Source organism: Phocoena sinus, chromosome 2, assembly GCF_008692025.1.
Source record: "Phocoena sinus isolate mPhoSin1 chromosome 2, mPhoSin1.pri, whole genome shotgun sequence".
Classification (NCBI taxonomy): Eukaryota; Metazoa; Chordata; class Mammalia; order Artiodactyla; family Phocoenidae; genus Phocoena; species Phocoena sinus.
Window position 1 is genome coordinate 93,199,471 of NC_045764.1, and position 15,597 is coordinate 93,215,067.

The following is a 15,597-nucleotide window of genomic DNA, read 5'->3' on the forward strand; positions in this document are numbered from 1 at the left end:
GGCAGCAATATGAGAAGGGGAGTCAGAAGGATTCCCACTCTGCCATCACAAAGACAGGACCCAAGAAGTACTAAACTCCTGTACACATCTGTTCCATATTATAAATACACATTATATACAAAATAATGTTATAAAATGTAGAAAGGTCAGTGCTTCTGATTCTTAAATTATCGAAATACTAGACTCCAAAATAAACTACCAAAAAAAAAAACAAACAAAATAAAAACTCATATTATTGATTTCTGAAGATCGGCTTCAAGGGTAGTCTGGGGGCAGTAGTGGGTGTGGGCAGAGCCCAGGCTCGAGGCCTTAGGAATGGGCTTGAGGGAGGAAAGGTCCTAGGTGGCGACAGCACCCAATTTCTCCCTCATTGGAATTTCCATCATCACTGCCCTGAGCTCCCCAGTTAGGCCTGTTGCCTCTGGCTGGGAAGAGGGGCAGGCCCTCCACCTATCTGCTCACAGGAGCCCAAGGCACCCAGGGCCAGAGGCTGTGGAAGCCAGGTAAGGCTTGCCAGTATCCTTCCCCAGAGAGCCTGGGCCAGGGAGAGGCAGGGATGGTGTTAGGAGCGAGGCCCACGTGCAGCGGCTGGAGGCACGGGCAGAAAATGCTTCTCCCGCTCCTCTCAGGGCGCTCACCTCACCTGCAGGGACACTCCTGCCAAGAGATGAACCAGATGGTTTCCTGGCCCACAGACGGCCCTGCCCTTACTGGCCTCCTCTCTCCTCTCTGATTTGGACCCAGCTGTCGCCATGGAGCCTGGGCCAAGGCACTTTTGGAAACACAGATGCCAGTGGAGGCCACAGCAGCTCCGGGCCCCACGGGGCCACTGCCACTCTCTCTGGAAAATAGGCCAGAGCCCCAAAGGAGCCCTCTGAAGGCCACTGCTGGCAGGGCGGGTCCAAGTGGCACCTCTCCTCTCCTCTGTTCCCCTGGCTGGCGTGGCTGCCAATCTGATGCCAGACAGACACCCAAAGATGTGGAAGGGTACTGCATCTCTTGGCAAGTTCACAGTCTGTCCAGTTCATGCCATTCCCTCTTCCTCCTGAGAGCAGCACGTTGCGTATTAAAAAATGTCCCATCCAGGATGCAATGTAAACAATGCAGAAGGAAGGTCCAGCTGCTGGGGCAAAGCTGGGATGTCCTGGGGAGGCTCCTGCCTTATACCTGGGGAGCATGTGGAGAGCACGAAAGTGGGTTACCCTGGGGTACAAGCACTCCCTCCATGGCTGCCCTGGGACTCCCTGAGAGAAGCCAGTGAGGCAGGGGGGGGGAAGAGGAGGTGGGAAAGCCCTCCCACTCTTCTGCCCCAACACATACACATGCCTGGAAGACAGTGCTCATGAGGTGGGCCAGTGAAGGAAGCCAGTGAGCAGGGGCAGGAGGGGCACAAGGCAACCACCCTCACCCACCAGCAGCTGGGAAGCAGCGCCTGGGAGCTGGCCGGGTGCCATGGCCGCCCAGCCCAGCACTAACACAGCAGGAAGAGACGGGGCTGGCTCACCACCACGGCTCCTGTTTCACACCCTCTGTGGCAACGAGGCCAGCAGGGATCCGAGAGCCACTGAACCCAGCCTGCCAAGGAGGGGTTCCGACCCACCCTTCAGGAGCGGCCCCTAAGGTCAAGAGTAACTGGACCACTTTCTCACCCCCTAAAGGCAGGAGGGAACATGCTAGAAGGGAAGGACAGCCTAGCACTCACCTCTGTGGCAATGACACATTCGTTCCTCTCTTCTGATATCAAGCACACAGACTGGTACATGGAGTCCCTGGGGGAGCATATCGCTGATATCCGACACTCTGGCCTTTCACTGAGGGAACACAAGACAGGCTGGTGAGGGAGAGATGAAGAGAGGGCTGGAGGGAGGTGGGGCACTAACCTGGACCCCGGAGAGCCAAAGGGAACTGGCAGAGGTGACTCTGGGAGAAGACACGGGGACTAGGGATGCCCAGTGCTAGCCTGGCAGGCAGTTAGCTACAGGCCTTAAGAGAGCCACAGGACCCCAACCTTCCCAGAGGGTCTCAGGCCTGGAAAAGGCCAGTTTGCCACCGGAGGCAAGCCATGCCGTGGGAAGATGGGGGTCACAAGTGACACAGTGTGGACACTTGACATTTGTGAATGAATGAATGAGTGAATGGGAAGGAGGGACAAAGGGAGCCTGGCAGAAATCTTGTCGGAGCATCCTCCTATCAGCAGCAAGAGCCCCTGTTGGCTTAAGAGCAGTCAAGGGCCTGGTGCTAGCCTCCCACCTGTCCTGGGGGAGCCCAGGCAGTACCGTGAGCCCTGGGCCTCTGGGTGCCGCTCACCTGTGTATCCGCAGTGGCGCCTTCTCCCCTAAGCTCTTGTCACTGTGGGGATACTTCCCGGGCAGGATCCCCCGCCCCAGGGGTCCTGGGGCCAGATTATAGTCCAATGTGTGGTTCTGTTGTTTGCCACAGTTGGACTTGTCCAGGCCACAGTCCACTTCCAGCTCCTTCTTCTGGTTTGTGTTCTTGAGCTGGGCGGCGGGGATCAGGTTGTCCTTCTGGAAGTCCGACAGGTTGTTCATGGCCTCCCTGCTGCCGTCGTCGGGCCGCCTGAGCCGCAGCTGCCGCACCGCCACTGCCACCATGCACAGTAGCACCAGCAGCACCACCAGTCCCACGCCCAGGGAGACGGCCACCCAGGGGAAGCTGGGGGGCATGCTCATGGGGAACTCGCAGCGGCTGCCCACAAAGCCGTAGGGGCAGTTGCAGACAAAGTTGTCCGGGGGGAGGCCGGCGTAGCAGGTGGCCCCGTTGAAGCAGGGTCCCGAGGCACAGGCGTCGGTGGGCATCCGCACCTCGCAGCGCCGGCCAGAGAAGCCAGCAGGGCAGGTGCACGCGAACCCGTTCTCCAGGCTGCGGCAAGTGCCGCCGTGGACACAAGGGCTGCGAGCACAATCGCTGATGTGGATTTCACAGTGGGCGCCTGTGAATCCAGGACGGCAGCGGCACATGCGGTTTGGACCTCGGTTCAGGCACTGGCCCCCTGTGGGTACACGTGGGCCACAAGTCAGCAACCTCCTTGGACCCACCCCCCCACCCCCACCCCCACCCCCACCCCCACCCCCCCAGTGCAGAGGGTGCCCCATCCCGGGAACCAAGGTCATCCAGGAACTCGGCCAGCATTCACAGATCCCACTACAAAGAGCTCTGCACAAAGAGTCAGGAGACCTGCAGTTGAGGGTGAGCCTGGTCCTCTGCGCCTCAGTGGGCTCGTGTATAAGAACTACCAGGATCTTCCAGAGCTTTACAGTAGAATCGAACAGGTATGCTTGGGTTTGAATCTCAGCTGTCTCTCTCTAGCTGGGGATTTGGCACCCGTTGCTTTATTTTATTTCTAAGCCTCATTTCCTCATTTGTTAAATTGGAGTAGAATGCTGTCTCCTCTATAGGAGATCTCTGAAGGTTAGGTAAGGTGATGCAGGAAGGCAGGAGCACATGCCTGGTGTACCGTAAATGCTCAGATAGATCTATTATTGTTTCATTTAATCTTCACAACATGAAAGACAGAGGACGGGTTCTATATTTTCCCATTCAGTGATGAAGAAACTGGCTCCAGGGAGTTAACTAAGTGATTAGCCAGAGAGCAGATTCCATCTCAGCCCTTCCAATCCCTCTGCAGCTCCTAAGGCTTCTCTCCTGCACGGTGCTGTCTGCCTGCCTCACAGAGGGTCACCAGAAGGCCAAGGAGACAAAGATAACCAACATGCTTGGTGCCCCCCAAAATGCTGAACATTCCAGGCGCCTTATGCTGTGCCAGGCTCACTGTAGCCGTGGGGAGAGGTGAGGCCTCCAGGAGCAGGGCCCTCACCGTGCTAGCCTCTTTCAAGGAGGGACACGAGGCCTCCAAGGTCCCTCTCTCTAGCCCAGGACTTCCTGGGGACGGTCAGAGACTGCCCCAGCCAGGTCAGGACATGGGAATAGGAATGGAAGCCAGGCAGGGTGCATACTGCTCCATCTCCAAAGGCCTGCACCCACTGCTAACCTGCTCCTCTTCCAAAGCCACCCAGATGATCAAGCAAGCTCTTCACCATCCGGAGCAGATGGGGATCCGTCTCAGCCTGCCCAGAGTGACAGACAAGGCCTCTCCCCTCTCTTGACCCTCCCTCACCAGAAAGTTCTCTTGGCCCCAGGGCCAGTCCACCAGGTTAGCAAGGCAACAGGACGCACCATTGGCACACGGATTGCTGGTACACCTGTCCACTTTCTTCTCGCAGTTGGAGCCAGTGAAGTTGGGGGGACATTCACAGGCATAGCTGGTCCCCTGGTTGCGCTCCCGACAGGAGCCCCCATTAAAGCAGGGAGAGTCGGCACAACTCAAGGTGCTGTGTTCGCAGTGCAGGCCATAGTAGCCCGGGGGACACAGGCAGCGGTAGCTGTCCTCCTGGTCCTGGAAAGAGAGCAGAAAGGGGCCAAAGTCAGACCCTTGGGGGCAGGGATTCCTGGCGGGGGGCTAGGCCCCACCTGCCCACAATGCCTGCCCACGGGTGCACATCCACTGGCCGCCTGGGGAGGGGATGCCTGGGCGTCGCCTGGCCAGAACTCTGCCTTCCTGCGTTGGCCTAGGCCTCACCTTACAGCTGCCTCCATTGCGACAGGGGTTGCTGTCACACTCGCTGAGCTCCAGCTCACAGTCCACGCCAGTGTAGCCTGGGCGACAGGTGCAGGTATAGCTCCGCTGCCCACTGTTGGAGCACGTCGCCCCATTCTTGCACGGGGAATGATGGGTGCAGTAGTTGAGATCTGCGGAGACAGGAACCGACCGGCTGAGCAGAGCCAAAGAGTGGTCCCAACCTCCAGGCTCCTGGGGGTGCAAGTTCACTGTCCATGTTTGGCCCATAGGGTTCAACTCAGAGTCTTCTGGGCCCAAATACCCTTCCTCTTCCCCCAGTGAAATCGGGTATATTGAAGCACCTAGAACCACATCTGAGGCGTACCATCAATCAAAGTTGAAAAAACACAGTTGGACACAGTTAACTGCCCAAAGGTAAGCTCACAAGCACTGCAGCCAGGGGAGAATAAAGGTAAAAAGAGGAGGCACAGCAAGACCACATGTTGAGGAGGAAGTCAGAAAAGGCCTCGTGGAGGAGGGGCAGCTGAGGTAAGCCTGGAAACGGGCTACAATTTTAACAGGTGGAAAGAGTAGAGGGGAGGCGAGAGCCACGATAAGTGGTTGCTAGGCGTTTTTTAAAGCGAAATGCGTTACGAGGGTGTTTTGAAATATAAGTATTTGTTTTCTTATTTGGGAAGGACAGGGAGGGAAAACCAGACAGAGCAAATACAGGGATTGTTAAGGGCTCTGTTTGAATAAGATGAGTATATGACTGTGTCACCTGGGAGCAAATGTGGGGAGAGGAAAGAGAGAGGGCAGGAACCAGGTGTGTGTGTGGGGGGGTGGGGATTGCAGTGGGGTAGAAAGTGACACACACACACACACACACACACGAAGAATACAGGGGCTGAATTCCAAGCCCCTTGTTGCCAGCAAGTCAGGGCCCAGGCAAGTCCTTTCTATCCTGGCAAGCGTCCTGCCCACCCTACCCAGGCCTGTGCTGGTGTCTCCATGGCAGCAGCCACCCCATTTGACCCTGAAAATGGGAGGCACGTGCTGCAGCTGGCTATGAGGATGAAGGAAAAAAGGCCCCCTCCCCCATCATTGGGGCTGGCAGACCCCAGTGCAACCAGAGGAGTGACCAGCCCTATGAACACCAGGAAGACAGTGTGGGCTTGGGCAGCTGCCTGGCAAGTGCTACTGGGGGAAACAAGGGAGGCCGTTTCTGCCCCACCGAGAAGGCGGTTAGATGTCACTCCGCCCAGAGGCCCAGCTCACCCACAGCCTCAGGGCAGCCAGTGGGCACACCCCACCAGACAGCTGTTTAGGGGAGAGCTGCTCAAACAGCTCTGGTAGGTAAGCAAACACTTAGGGGGTTAATAGGTAACTACAAGGTAGAAAGAGGAACTGAGCCCGGCATCCCTCTCTCTGGCCTTGCTGGAATTTATGAGTGCAACCTTCAGGCTGCCAACTTGTCACCCTCCTGGCTTCTCCAGCCACCCTTCCTCCCCAGCACCTAAGGAAGAAGGACCCACCATCTCGTTCTAAGCCAGTTGTTAAGATCCTTACAGTCCCAAGCTCCTTGAAGGATAATGGGAAAGCCGACTCAGCAGTCATCGAGTAGGAAGGGTCCAGGTGACAACTCTGGTTCCCATCCCCTGCCCAGCTCTCCGTCCCTTCTCTTTGCCCTGACTCACCTTGGTCACAGAATAGGCCTCCCCACCCCTCATCACAAGTGCATTGCCAGGGGGTGCTGCAGGTGCCATGGCGACAGCCGTTGTGGGGGATGCATTCGTTGCACAGGCGGCCCTGCCAGCCTGGGCGGCAGCTGTAGAACAAAAGAGAAGCTGAGGGTGAGGTGAGGGCCTGGACAGGGGACGGCTCCCCCCGTCACCGCTTCCTGTCCACTACTCACATGCACTCTGCTGGCTTGCTGCAGTAGCCATTCTGTTCATGACAGCCCGAAAGACAGACAGCTGAGGAGAGAAAGTGGCACTGGGTGAGGGTGGGATGACAATGACTCTGAAGTCCCACTCTCCCTCTCCTGGCCCTGGGGGTGCCCCCCAGCTCTCCTGGGCTCACTTCCCACTCCTGGCTTCCCAGAGGAGCCATGGATGTCTTAAAGAGAAATGATGGCACAGGGAAGGAGAATCCAGGCTGGATGGAATGCAATTCTGGGGTCTTTGTGGGCTTTAGCACCATGGGCAGGAGCACTGAGAAGAGGGAGGACAGAGTCCAAGCCCATCCTAAGCATCCCCAGCTGTGACTGAGGCCCAGTTAGTGGACAGCACAGACCCGCTCTCCAAGGGAGGCAGGCTGCAGCCGAAAAGATGCCACTGTGTTTGTTCCGGGGACCCCCCTCCAGGCAGGTGGGAGCTTGGCTGCTTACGCTGTTCGCAGTACTCCCCAGTCCAGCCGGGCAGGCAGGACAGGCTGCCATCTGGCTGGCACACGTAGTGGCCGAAGTGGTCATTGCGCTTCTTGCATAGCCGTGAGCAGCTGTCCCCATAGTAGTTGTCACTGCAGATGACCCGGTAAGAGTAGCGCAGCCTTGTGAGAGGGCTGGTCTGCTCATCCGGTAACCAGTTCTGGCCCACAGCTAGGGAGCCCTGGATGGTGATCTTGCTGATGAGCGCGTCTGGTGGCAAGGCCTCTGAAGGGGCAGAGGGCCAGGTCAAGGAAGGGCAGCCAGTCCCCAAGAGTGCCAGCAACTGCTGGATCAAACCAGTTGTCCAGATGACCCCACCTGCCAGCAAACGCAGGCCAGAGGAACCCAAGTGTCCCACTGCTTAGCTGCTGTGTGTGCGTGTGCAGAGGGCCTGATACCATTCAAAAAGGGGACAATAGAAGGATGTTAAGATAGCCCAACGTTCTGGAGGCAGATAGGCAGGGGAAAGAGGAAAAGAGGTCAAAATGCGGGGGGCGGGGGGGAGAAAAAAGAAAAAGAAAATCTCTCCAGGCCTTTGAGGACCCTGGGAGCAAGGGGTCCTCTGGTGCCCATTCAGGGGCTCTGCCCTCAGAGACGGGTAATGCTTTTCTTTTTCCTTTGCAAAGTGAGAATTGTTGTGCTGCTGAAATATCCTTTTCCTCTGTGTCAGAACAACATCCCAAAGCCATTATTCCCTTTCCAAAGGAGCGGAATTCGAGAAAGGTGTAAAATACAGGAAGGGGCCCGTCAGCGGCGCTGGCAGCTTCGGCCTTTCTCACCGCCGTGCTCCCCGCGTTCCCACGCCAAAAATAACCCGCAGGAAACGCAATTGTGCTCAGAGTCCAGGCAGCGGGCGGAATCCGAGCGTCCAGCGCGGGGCGCAGCTCCCGGCCTAGCTAAGCGTCCTGCCCCCCACGCCCCCACCCCGCACTTCCCCCGCCTATTACAGATTAACTCTTTCGGCGCTGCGCCGTGTCGCCCCCCTGTGGCCGCGGAGCGAGCTACTCACCTGGCCGCAGGTCGTCTCCTGGCGCGTGCCAAGCTTCAATGATGAGTGAGAAGGTACCCTGGGAACGGAAAGGAGGGGGCGGGGAAAGACAGAGAGAGCGAGATGAACAGGGGATGGTGGGGGTGCCTTTCGGCAGCCAGTTTAATTAATCTAATTGCAGGATACAGTTACTGCGCCCGGGTCTATGTAACGGGTCTGCACTCAGCATCGCGCGCGAGCTAGGAAGGCGAGAGAACCCCGGGTAGGAGGCGAGTTGAGGGATGAGGGAATGTACGCGGGAGTCTTTCTGAGATGGAGCACGCCCCGGGGTTGTAGGTGATGAAAGTCGTATCCCTAGCGCTGGGAGAAGATGGAGCGTAGAACGGGGAAGAGAGAGACTGGTGAGAGCGTACAGGAGGGTGAGGTCCCAGGAAAGAGTCGGAAAGAAGGATCAGGAGAGAGTGCCCCCCCTTTTATTGGAGGGGAGCGAGGCAATCTAGGGAGAAGGCTTTGGTCCCAGGAAAACCCCTTCTCTCGGCTTTCGTGACCTCCCAGGGCGCCCAGGCTGTGCTCACCGGCCAGGTGAAATTGAAGGGCAGTTGGAGAGGGTTGCGTCCCCCGCCGCTACTGTCGTCGCCGACGGCGAAGGAGTTGGTGCCCAGCACAGGCGTGGAGACGCTGCCGAAGGTGCAGGGCCCGGGTGAGAAGACCGCCTGGAAGTGCTTAAGGCAGACGCGGAAGAAGGTCCGGCAGCCGGGTTCGCACGGCCGCCCGCTGGCGAGTACGCCGCGCTCGTTGGCAAACTCCTGCAGCTGCAGCTGGAAGACTCCAGAGCCGGCCGCGCGCTATTGCACAGGGACCGAGAGAAGGAAGAAGGAGAGCGGTCAGCTCGGTGGACGCCAGGGGCTCAGGCCCAGGGCACGGTGGGAGGGGGCGGAGGGGGCGCGGGATGTTACCTCCTGCCAAAGTGCCACCAGCAGCAGTAGCGCCCAGCCAGAGGCGCTACGGGTTGCGGCTGCCATTCCCTGGGGCGTCGCTCTCTCCACCCGCCGGTTGTGAACCTTTCCCGCGCGTCCAACCGCCAGAGGGGTCCCTGAAAAGCCAGGCTCCGCTCGGGGTTTTCCTCCCGCCTCTCCTTCTCGCTAGCTCCGCTCCAACTGCCACGGTAGGTAATCCAGGTGAGGGCGGCTGGGTGGCGGCCGCGCTGAGGACGTGTCCTCGGACTAATCCTGGGGCTGTAAGCAGGCTAGTGTCCGGGTACACTGCACTGAGGCGGCTTGAGCTGCAGCTCTTGGCCTCGCGTTCCCAGCCTGCGCTCAGCGCCGCTACTGAAACCTGCGCTCTCGGGAGCTTTCCTTATATATATTGGCTCCTCTCTTCACCCGCCTGTCACTCAGACTCGTGGTCACTCTCCCCTCCCCTCGGGCCTCTAGCTGCTACAGCCCCAGCACCGCCCGGAGGGGGCCTCCGCCCCCGCCTTCCCCGCTCCCAGCCAGCCAGTCAGGCACAGGTCCCCGCCCCTCTGTGCCGCTCTCAGCCCCTGGGTCCCCCAGCTCAGCGCGTGCCGAGGTGACCAGTTCTCCGCAATCGCGTGGATACAGGCCGAGACCCCAGCAGTGGGAGGACAGGGGGAGGGCCAGGGGGAATGGGGCGGGAGGTGAGCGAGTGGTTCCCGGATGGTCGTGGGGGCGGAGACACGGGGGAGTCCCCGTAGGCGGTGTGACCACGGCCGGCGTTAGTTACCTGCAGCCCTGGAGAAGGTAAAAAGAACTTAAGCTCAGAAAGCGAAACCAGTGCTAAAGGACTCCAGTCTCCTTCACCTTCCCGGAACTTCGGGAGCCCTGGCGTCGTCGGCCCCCAACCTGTGAGCGTCCGCCCCCCCCCCCCGCCCCCCGCCCCGCGCGCAGCAGGGAAGCCAGAGGACGCATTAACCTCTCTGTGGCCACTCCGTGCTAGGCGAGGGACCAAGCATCTAAGACTCGGGGGCTCGGCCCCTCCACCTGCTGGGCATCTCCCTCCCCAGTTATGGGGGGCGTGTCCAGCGCGTGCCTCCTCCCTTCTGCCTCCCGCCTGGGATCCGCGCGTGCCAGTCCCCAGACGCGTGGTACCCGTGCTGGGGGTAGGAGGGCGTGGTCCCCGAGGTAGAAGAAGGGGGGCGCGTCCTCAGCTGTATGGTAATAAGGGTCTGGCCCCGCCTTCAGCGCCTCTCCTCACCTGGGTTTAGCCTCAGCTCCAGAGCCCACCTTCACCCCCCAACAGCCTCAAGCCTCGGCCCGCGTCCTGTCGCTCCGTTGGAGCAGGGAGGAACTCTCCTGACTGCAGAGTTGGCTCGAGCTACCAGAGAGTCCAGGGGCTGAGGCCGGACAGACCCGGGTCCTCTCCTCATAGGGCAAAATGTAGGGTGGAACTGGAAGCGTGCGGACTCGTATGGGTTTCAGGCGGCTTCACCCGTCTCGCCTTCTCGGCTCCCCCGGGTGGCCCCACTTCTCCGAGCGGCGGCAGTGCAGCTGCTTTCCCGGAACCGGCGTGATCCCCGGAGGCTTTAGACCGGGGAGGGCCGGCTTCTCTCAGTGTCGGGGGGTGCAGAGGAGCGGTCTCTCTCCGCGACGCTGAGGGCGGCGGGGGCCTTGTGGCTTCAGCTGTCAGCCCGCCCGCACAGCGATGGCTGTCGTCGGGCGATAAGATCGGCGCTGGGGGGAGCAGGGACGCGGCGCGGGCCCGGGGGAGTCTTGCGGGGGGCGGGGGGCACGGCTCGGAGCCCAACAGCTGCCTAGGCCGAGCATGGTCTGATTTTTTTTTTTTTTTTTTAACTTGGAGGTGGTGAAGGATTGAGGGAGAAGCATGAGAAACAAGAGGTTGGGAGCGTGGGTTGGGGGAGGGGTGAGGTGAGGAGACGGGCTCCGGGGTCCCCCACGCACGGCCACCCCTCCCAGCCACCATCTGGCGCGAACGGGTTGGCGTGGGGAACCGAGGTGGGGCGGGGGCCGGCAGATGGGCCCAGGCTGCGCTCCAGAGTTAATGTAGGTTATGGACGGGCGGAGTCCCCAGGCCCGAGGGAGGAGCCCAGGACTTGCCTCCCAGCGATCCTGACCAGTGGGTTCTCTGCCCATCCTCTACGCATCCCTTAGTCCTGCCTAGGGTGCCAAAGAGTGCCCCTCGCTTTCCTCTGAGCTGGCATCCAGCCCTACCTAGTTCTGTCCGCTTCCACCCCCAAATCCTGGCCTGGGAGTTCATAAAAAACTCGCTCCTTTTCTGGATCTGGCTCTTGCCTGACCCTCAAGGGAGACATCCAGTCCCACAGGAGACATCTCGTTCAGTATTGGTAGACCTGGAACACTCTATCTCTCACACACATCCGGACTGATGTGCCCAAAAGCACTTTGCAAACAGTCAAGGACCAAACAAAAGTATCATCATTACCCTCAGAGTCAAGAATTCTTGAAAGGGATCCCAGAGATAGAAATTCTCTGACCTGTAGGGGGAAAGGGTTAAATTCTCTTCACCATCAAAAGGCATTCCTGAAGCACCTATTTGCTATGCGGTGCTGTCCCAGAAGTTCATTTACTCCCCTAGGACTCTAGGACGCCGCCCTTGGCCCTGACTACCCACTAGCGCTCCAACCCGCTGGGGTCCAGCTTTGCCCACATTTGCTGAGCAGGAGAGAGTCGCTTTGCAGGCAGGGAATAGAAATGCGGAGGCTCCACAACTGGGGCTCCTCCACTTTTCTCCCACTCGTGACTTGTGGAAGGAAAGACCCAACACGTGTCCTGGGGGCCCCCAGGAACATGAGGCTGTGAGGCTATCAGAGGCCGCAAATCACAGTGGGATTGGACCCACGTGGACGTCTGACGAACCTACGCCTCCGCAGACGCTCGGCCACGCCCTGGAGAGGGGGCATGATTGCAAGGTCCCACCAACCTGGGCTTCCCCGGACTGTGGGCCCTCTGATGGTCCAAAGATCCTCATCCCCACGAGCACCCGCAATACTGCCAGCGTCTGGAGCCACAGGGTCGAGGCCTGGCTTCAGGCAGGCCCACAGCCTCCGCCCCAGGGGCCTTCGGCTTTGGCCGTCCTCTCCGTTTGGCCGCTGCATACAGCCCCCCAGCAGGCAGAACCCGCACCTGGGGCCCGGAGGCGCAAAGGTTTGACTCGCAGCCTTGCACCCGAGCTGACCCCTGGTGATTAGGGTGCGACTCGGGCCGAGGAGAGCCTCGGGGCCCCTCCCCCACTTGGTAGCCTACGCGCCCTCCCCAGGGCTGCCGTCGCATCTTCCCGGCCTCCAGCGCTATTTTGCACCCCGACCCCCGGGACAGCGTTCTCCGCGGGACGAACTGCACCCAGGTAGGAGCGCGATAGGGGCCGGGCTACAGCGCCCGCCGGGCAGGCCAAGGGAGGGGGAGCTAGCCTGGCTAGGGCGGGGCGCTTAAGCCTTGAGGGGCGCCGCTGCGGTCGCTGCGGGAAAGGGGCCACGTGCAGGGAGCGGCGGCCGGGGAGCTGCACAGAAGGCGGGGAGATTTGCAAACTGTTGCTGCCACATGGCTGCTCCATTCGATCCATTCACATTGAAATGAGGACGGCGCGTGCCTCATCTGCCGCAGGGCGCTGCCACGCGTCAGCCCGGCCCGCCGCATGCCAACTGGGGCAGTGGGGCTGGCAGGGCCTGGCAGCCGTGGGGGCGCAGCCCGGGCCCTGAGGCCAGGCGAGGGCGGGCGGGGGAGGGGGACGGCGCGCGGCGAGCTACCCTAGCCGCTCGGGCTCCACAGCTTCGCGGACCTTGGCCCTGCAGTTGGGAGCGAGACGACGTGAAAGGACCAGGGACCGACAGGTTTCGGAGGGGGGCCAGGATCGATGCCGTCGCTCCCCGCAGATGCGCCCCAGCAGCGCTACTCTCCATCTGCCGCTGCTCGCACCTGCCGGTCAATAAATCGATTTTACAATTTAATGCAGCAGCTTCCCGCCCGCCTGGGACAGATGCCGCCGCAGAACCACCTCCGCCCTCGCCCCTCCCCTCGAGGGGCGCCAGCGGTTAGGGCCGGGATTCCCGCTCGGCAGGCGGCGCCCCGCCGGGCCGCGTTCACCTCTCTCTGGAGTCCTTACAAGGAACTGCCTGCTCTGGGTCTTTCCCGCGGGACAGAGTGGGTTCCCCATAGGACAGGCCTGAGGCTGGTGGAGGAGAGAGGAAGATGATGACTTGGTGGTGGCCTTGAAGACTCATTTGGGGGCTTCACAGGGGGAACAGAATGCAGTGGCTGATGATAAGATGTGAGAGCCCCTGTGAGAAGGAGGAAGGGGTAGCACCTGGGGCATTGGCGCTGATAGCCACTGAGTTGTGAAGAATCTCCGCGAGGCAGCCCAGGAGGGTTGAGATGGAATGGGGCCTCTCCCCACCCTCTGCTTGAGTCGAGTGAATAAGCATGACATAAACCTGGCTCTTGGCACTTCCCAACCCTAGGGTCTTGGACTTGTAATTTAACTATAGCTCTACACCTCAGTTTTCTCATATGTGCAATGGGGATAATAATGATAGCCACCTGGGAGGGTGACTGACTATGCATTTGCAAATGAGTCCCAGGAGGAAAGAAAGGAAAAAGGAGAGCTGAAGGCAAACGGTTATAAAGAATGAGGCAAAGGAGCAGAGGGCGGAAACAAAGAGAGGAAAGCTAGGTGGGGCATGGAAAGGAGATGGACACTGGAAAACCTCCACTGTTAAAAGCCCTGTGAAGGGCCTTTTGTGGGAAGAGGCTGTGACACGGTTCTCAACTGGAAGGAGAAGACTGGAGCTTTGAGAATGGGTTTGGATAAGAGATGGTTTGGAAGAACCAATTGCCCATGGCCAGATGACCCTCCAGCAAGGGCCAAATGTAGATCTCAAGCTGGCACCCTTCCTCCTTCATGGTGATGTTTCAGAGCAGAGGCATGTAGGAGGAGAAGTCAACTTCTGAACTGCCCTGGTCATTGAGGCTCCTGGCAGCTCAGGGGTCTCAGCCTTCCCCACGTCACCAAGAGGGCACACAGACTGGGCTGGGCTGTCCACTGGCTTATGGCTCATGATTGATGACCCAAATGTCCCAAGGAAAGGATGTCCAAGTGGGTGAGACCATTAAACATGAGTCAGAGTGCCTGCTCTGCCTTCTCATGAGATCAGGAGAGCTTCCCACCTTCTCTCTGCCAGGCTCCCAGGAGCCTTGAGGGCCTGGGCTAGCCCCATACTCTTCTCCTTTACCTTCTCAGAAGGCCGGGGCAGATGGTGCCTGAGGCTGAGGCAGCTGCTGTGGACTGAGCCCTCTCCTTCTCAATGAGAACAGCTTTGGCCTGAAGAGACCATGGGCCCAAGAGAGAAGCAGCTGAGGGCCCCTGACCTGAGAAGCCTCTTTTAACTGTGTAGGAAGGAAGTGCTCCGTAGGCCTCCTGTGTGCTGGTTAGAAGGAAAGAAGGAGAGAGTGGAGGGGCAGGGTAGAGACCTGCTGGCTGGAAGCAAGGGCCTTCATTGGTGGTGACCCGGCAGCCTCCCCAGCTTCATTTGCCAAACCCAGGGGAAACCTGGAAAGCTAGGGCCAGGAGCCACGCAGCGGGTATTTCCAGCCACAGAGGAGTCCGGGGTTTAGGGCAGCCTCCACGGCAACTTTCCCAGAGCCCCTGGCTTCCCCTTCCCTAGCTCCTTCCTGTCCCCACCCTAGCAAGTGAGGAGGGAGGCCCAGGGGAAGGGAGAGAAGGCTCAGGGAGGCCTCTGTGCGGAGACCCTCAGGCTGCAGGCCTTGCCCAGCCTGCCCTTGCCTCCTGCCCCAGTCTCTCAGGACAGAGGGGACTCTGAGAGGGCTTACAGGGCTAGAGAACAGAGGGCACAGGGCAAAGGCATTGCTGAGAGCGATGGGGCCAAAAGAGAACTTTCTGCCAGCCATACTGAAGGACAGGGTGGGGTGGGGGAGCGGAGCCTGAGTTGAAAGTAAAGGTTCAGACACCCCCTCAGTCCTCCATCTTGGACTGGTTTCTCTACCCCAAGGATTTTCTTCCTTCTCATCCACTCATCATCTGCCCTGACTGTGCTGGCCTCCACTGTCCTCTGTTCTTGTCCCCTCCCCAGCATACAGCTCACCTGTCCCTGAAACCTCTCTTCTCTGTAAACTCTGACAGGTGGGAAGCTCTCTCCAGCCCCACCTGCCTGCTCAGCCTTCACTCCCCTCTTCTGGCTCTGGCCTCCCTTTAGCATCCAGGCCCAGCGCTGCACCTGGCCCCTCCATGTCTCCGGGTCCTTGCGTGCACTTCACCTTCCTCCGCTGAACAAGCCATCTCCTGGAAGAAACTCTGACCTGTCCTCATTTCTCCACACAACCTCTGATCTCTGATCCCAGCTGCCACCCAGGACTTGAAGCAAGTAAGAGATAGCGGATGGGGTCACACTTCTCCCTCTCTGCGGCCCCAGAACCTGGGAGTGGGGATTACTCAGATGGGCCATGGTCCCCTGCAGCCTCCCTGGGAGGAAGGGTCAGGGCAGAACCAGGAAGTGCTGTGCTTCAATACTCTCATGCACAGAGAAAGAAACCAGGGACACGTGCCAGCTCTGTGAATAGCTGCCGGAGCAGGCAGGTTACTGTTCCCTGAGGAAGG

The 15,597-nt window shown here is 59.5% G+C and overlaps 2 protein-coding genes across 2 annotated transcripts in view; one reads left to right on the forward strand and one right to left on the reverse strand.

The window, feature by feature from the left end:
- Positions 1-15,597, forward strand: part of RHOV (ras homolog family member V) — a 76,581-nt gene that overhangs the window by 13,672 nt on the left and 47,312 nt on the right. The gene's annotated exons all lie outside the window — the stretch shown is intronic.
- On the reverse strand, positions 69-9,365 carry DLL4 (delta like canonical Notch ligand 4). The gene is made up of 11 exons (XM_032622884.1): positions 8,949-9,365; positions 8,568-8,837; positions 8,014-8,071; positions 6,966-7,229; positions 6,492-6,552; positions 6,274-6,404; positions 4,598-4,767; positions 4,195-4,414; positions 2,308-3,010; positions 1,703-1,811; positions 69-1,167 (listed from the first exon to the last, which is right to left on the reverse strand). The coding sequence occupies exons 1-11, from the start codon at positions 9,012-9,014 to the stop codon at positions 1,162-1,164; spliced, it is 2,058 nt and encodes a 685-aa protein (XP_032478775.1). The 5' UTR covers positions 9,015-9,365; the 3' UTR covers positions 69-1,161.

Bases quoted from the DNA above. Each gene is read 5' to 3' on its own strand.
- DLL4 (XM_032622884.1), bottom strand. From the start codon at position 9,014: ATGGCAGCCGCAACCCGTAGCGCCTCTGGCTGGGCGCTACTGCTGCTG. The intron at 3,011-4,194 runs GTGCGTCCTGTT...GTGTACCCACAG, and splicing joins CAGCAATCCGTGTGCCAATG to GGGGCCAGTGCCTGAACCGA. The intron at 1,812-2,307 runs GTGAGCGGCACC...GTGTTCCCTCAG, and splicing joins GCGCCACTGCGGATACACAG to TGAAAGGCCAGAGTGTCGGA.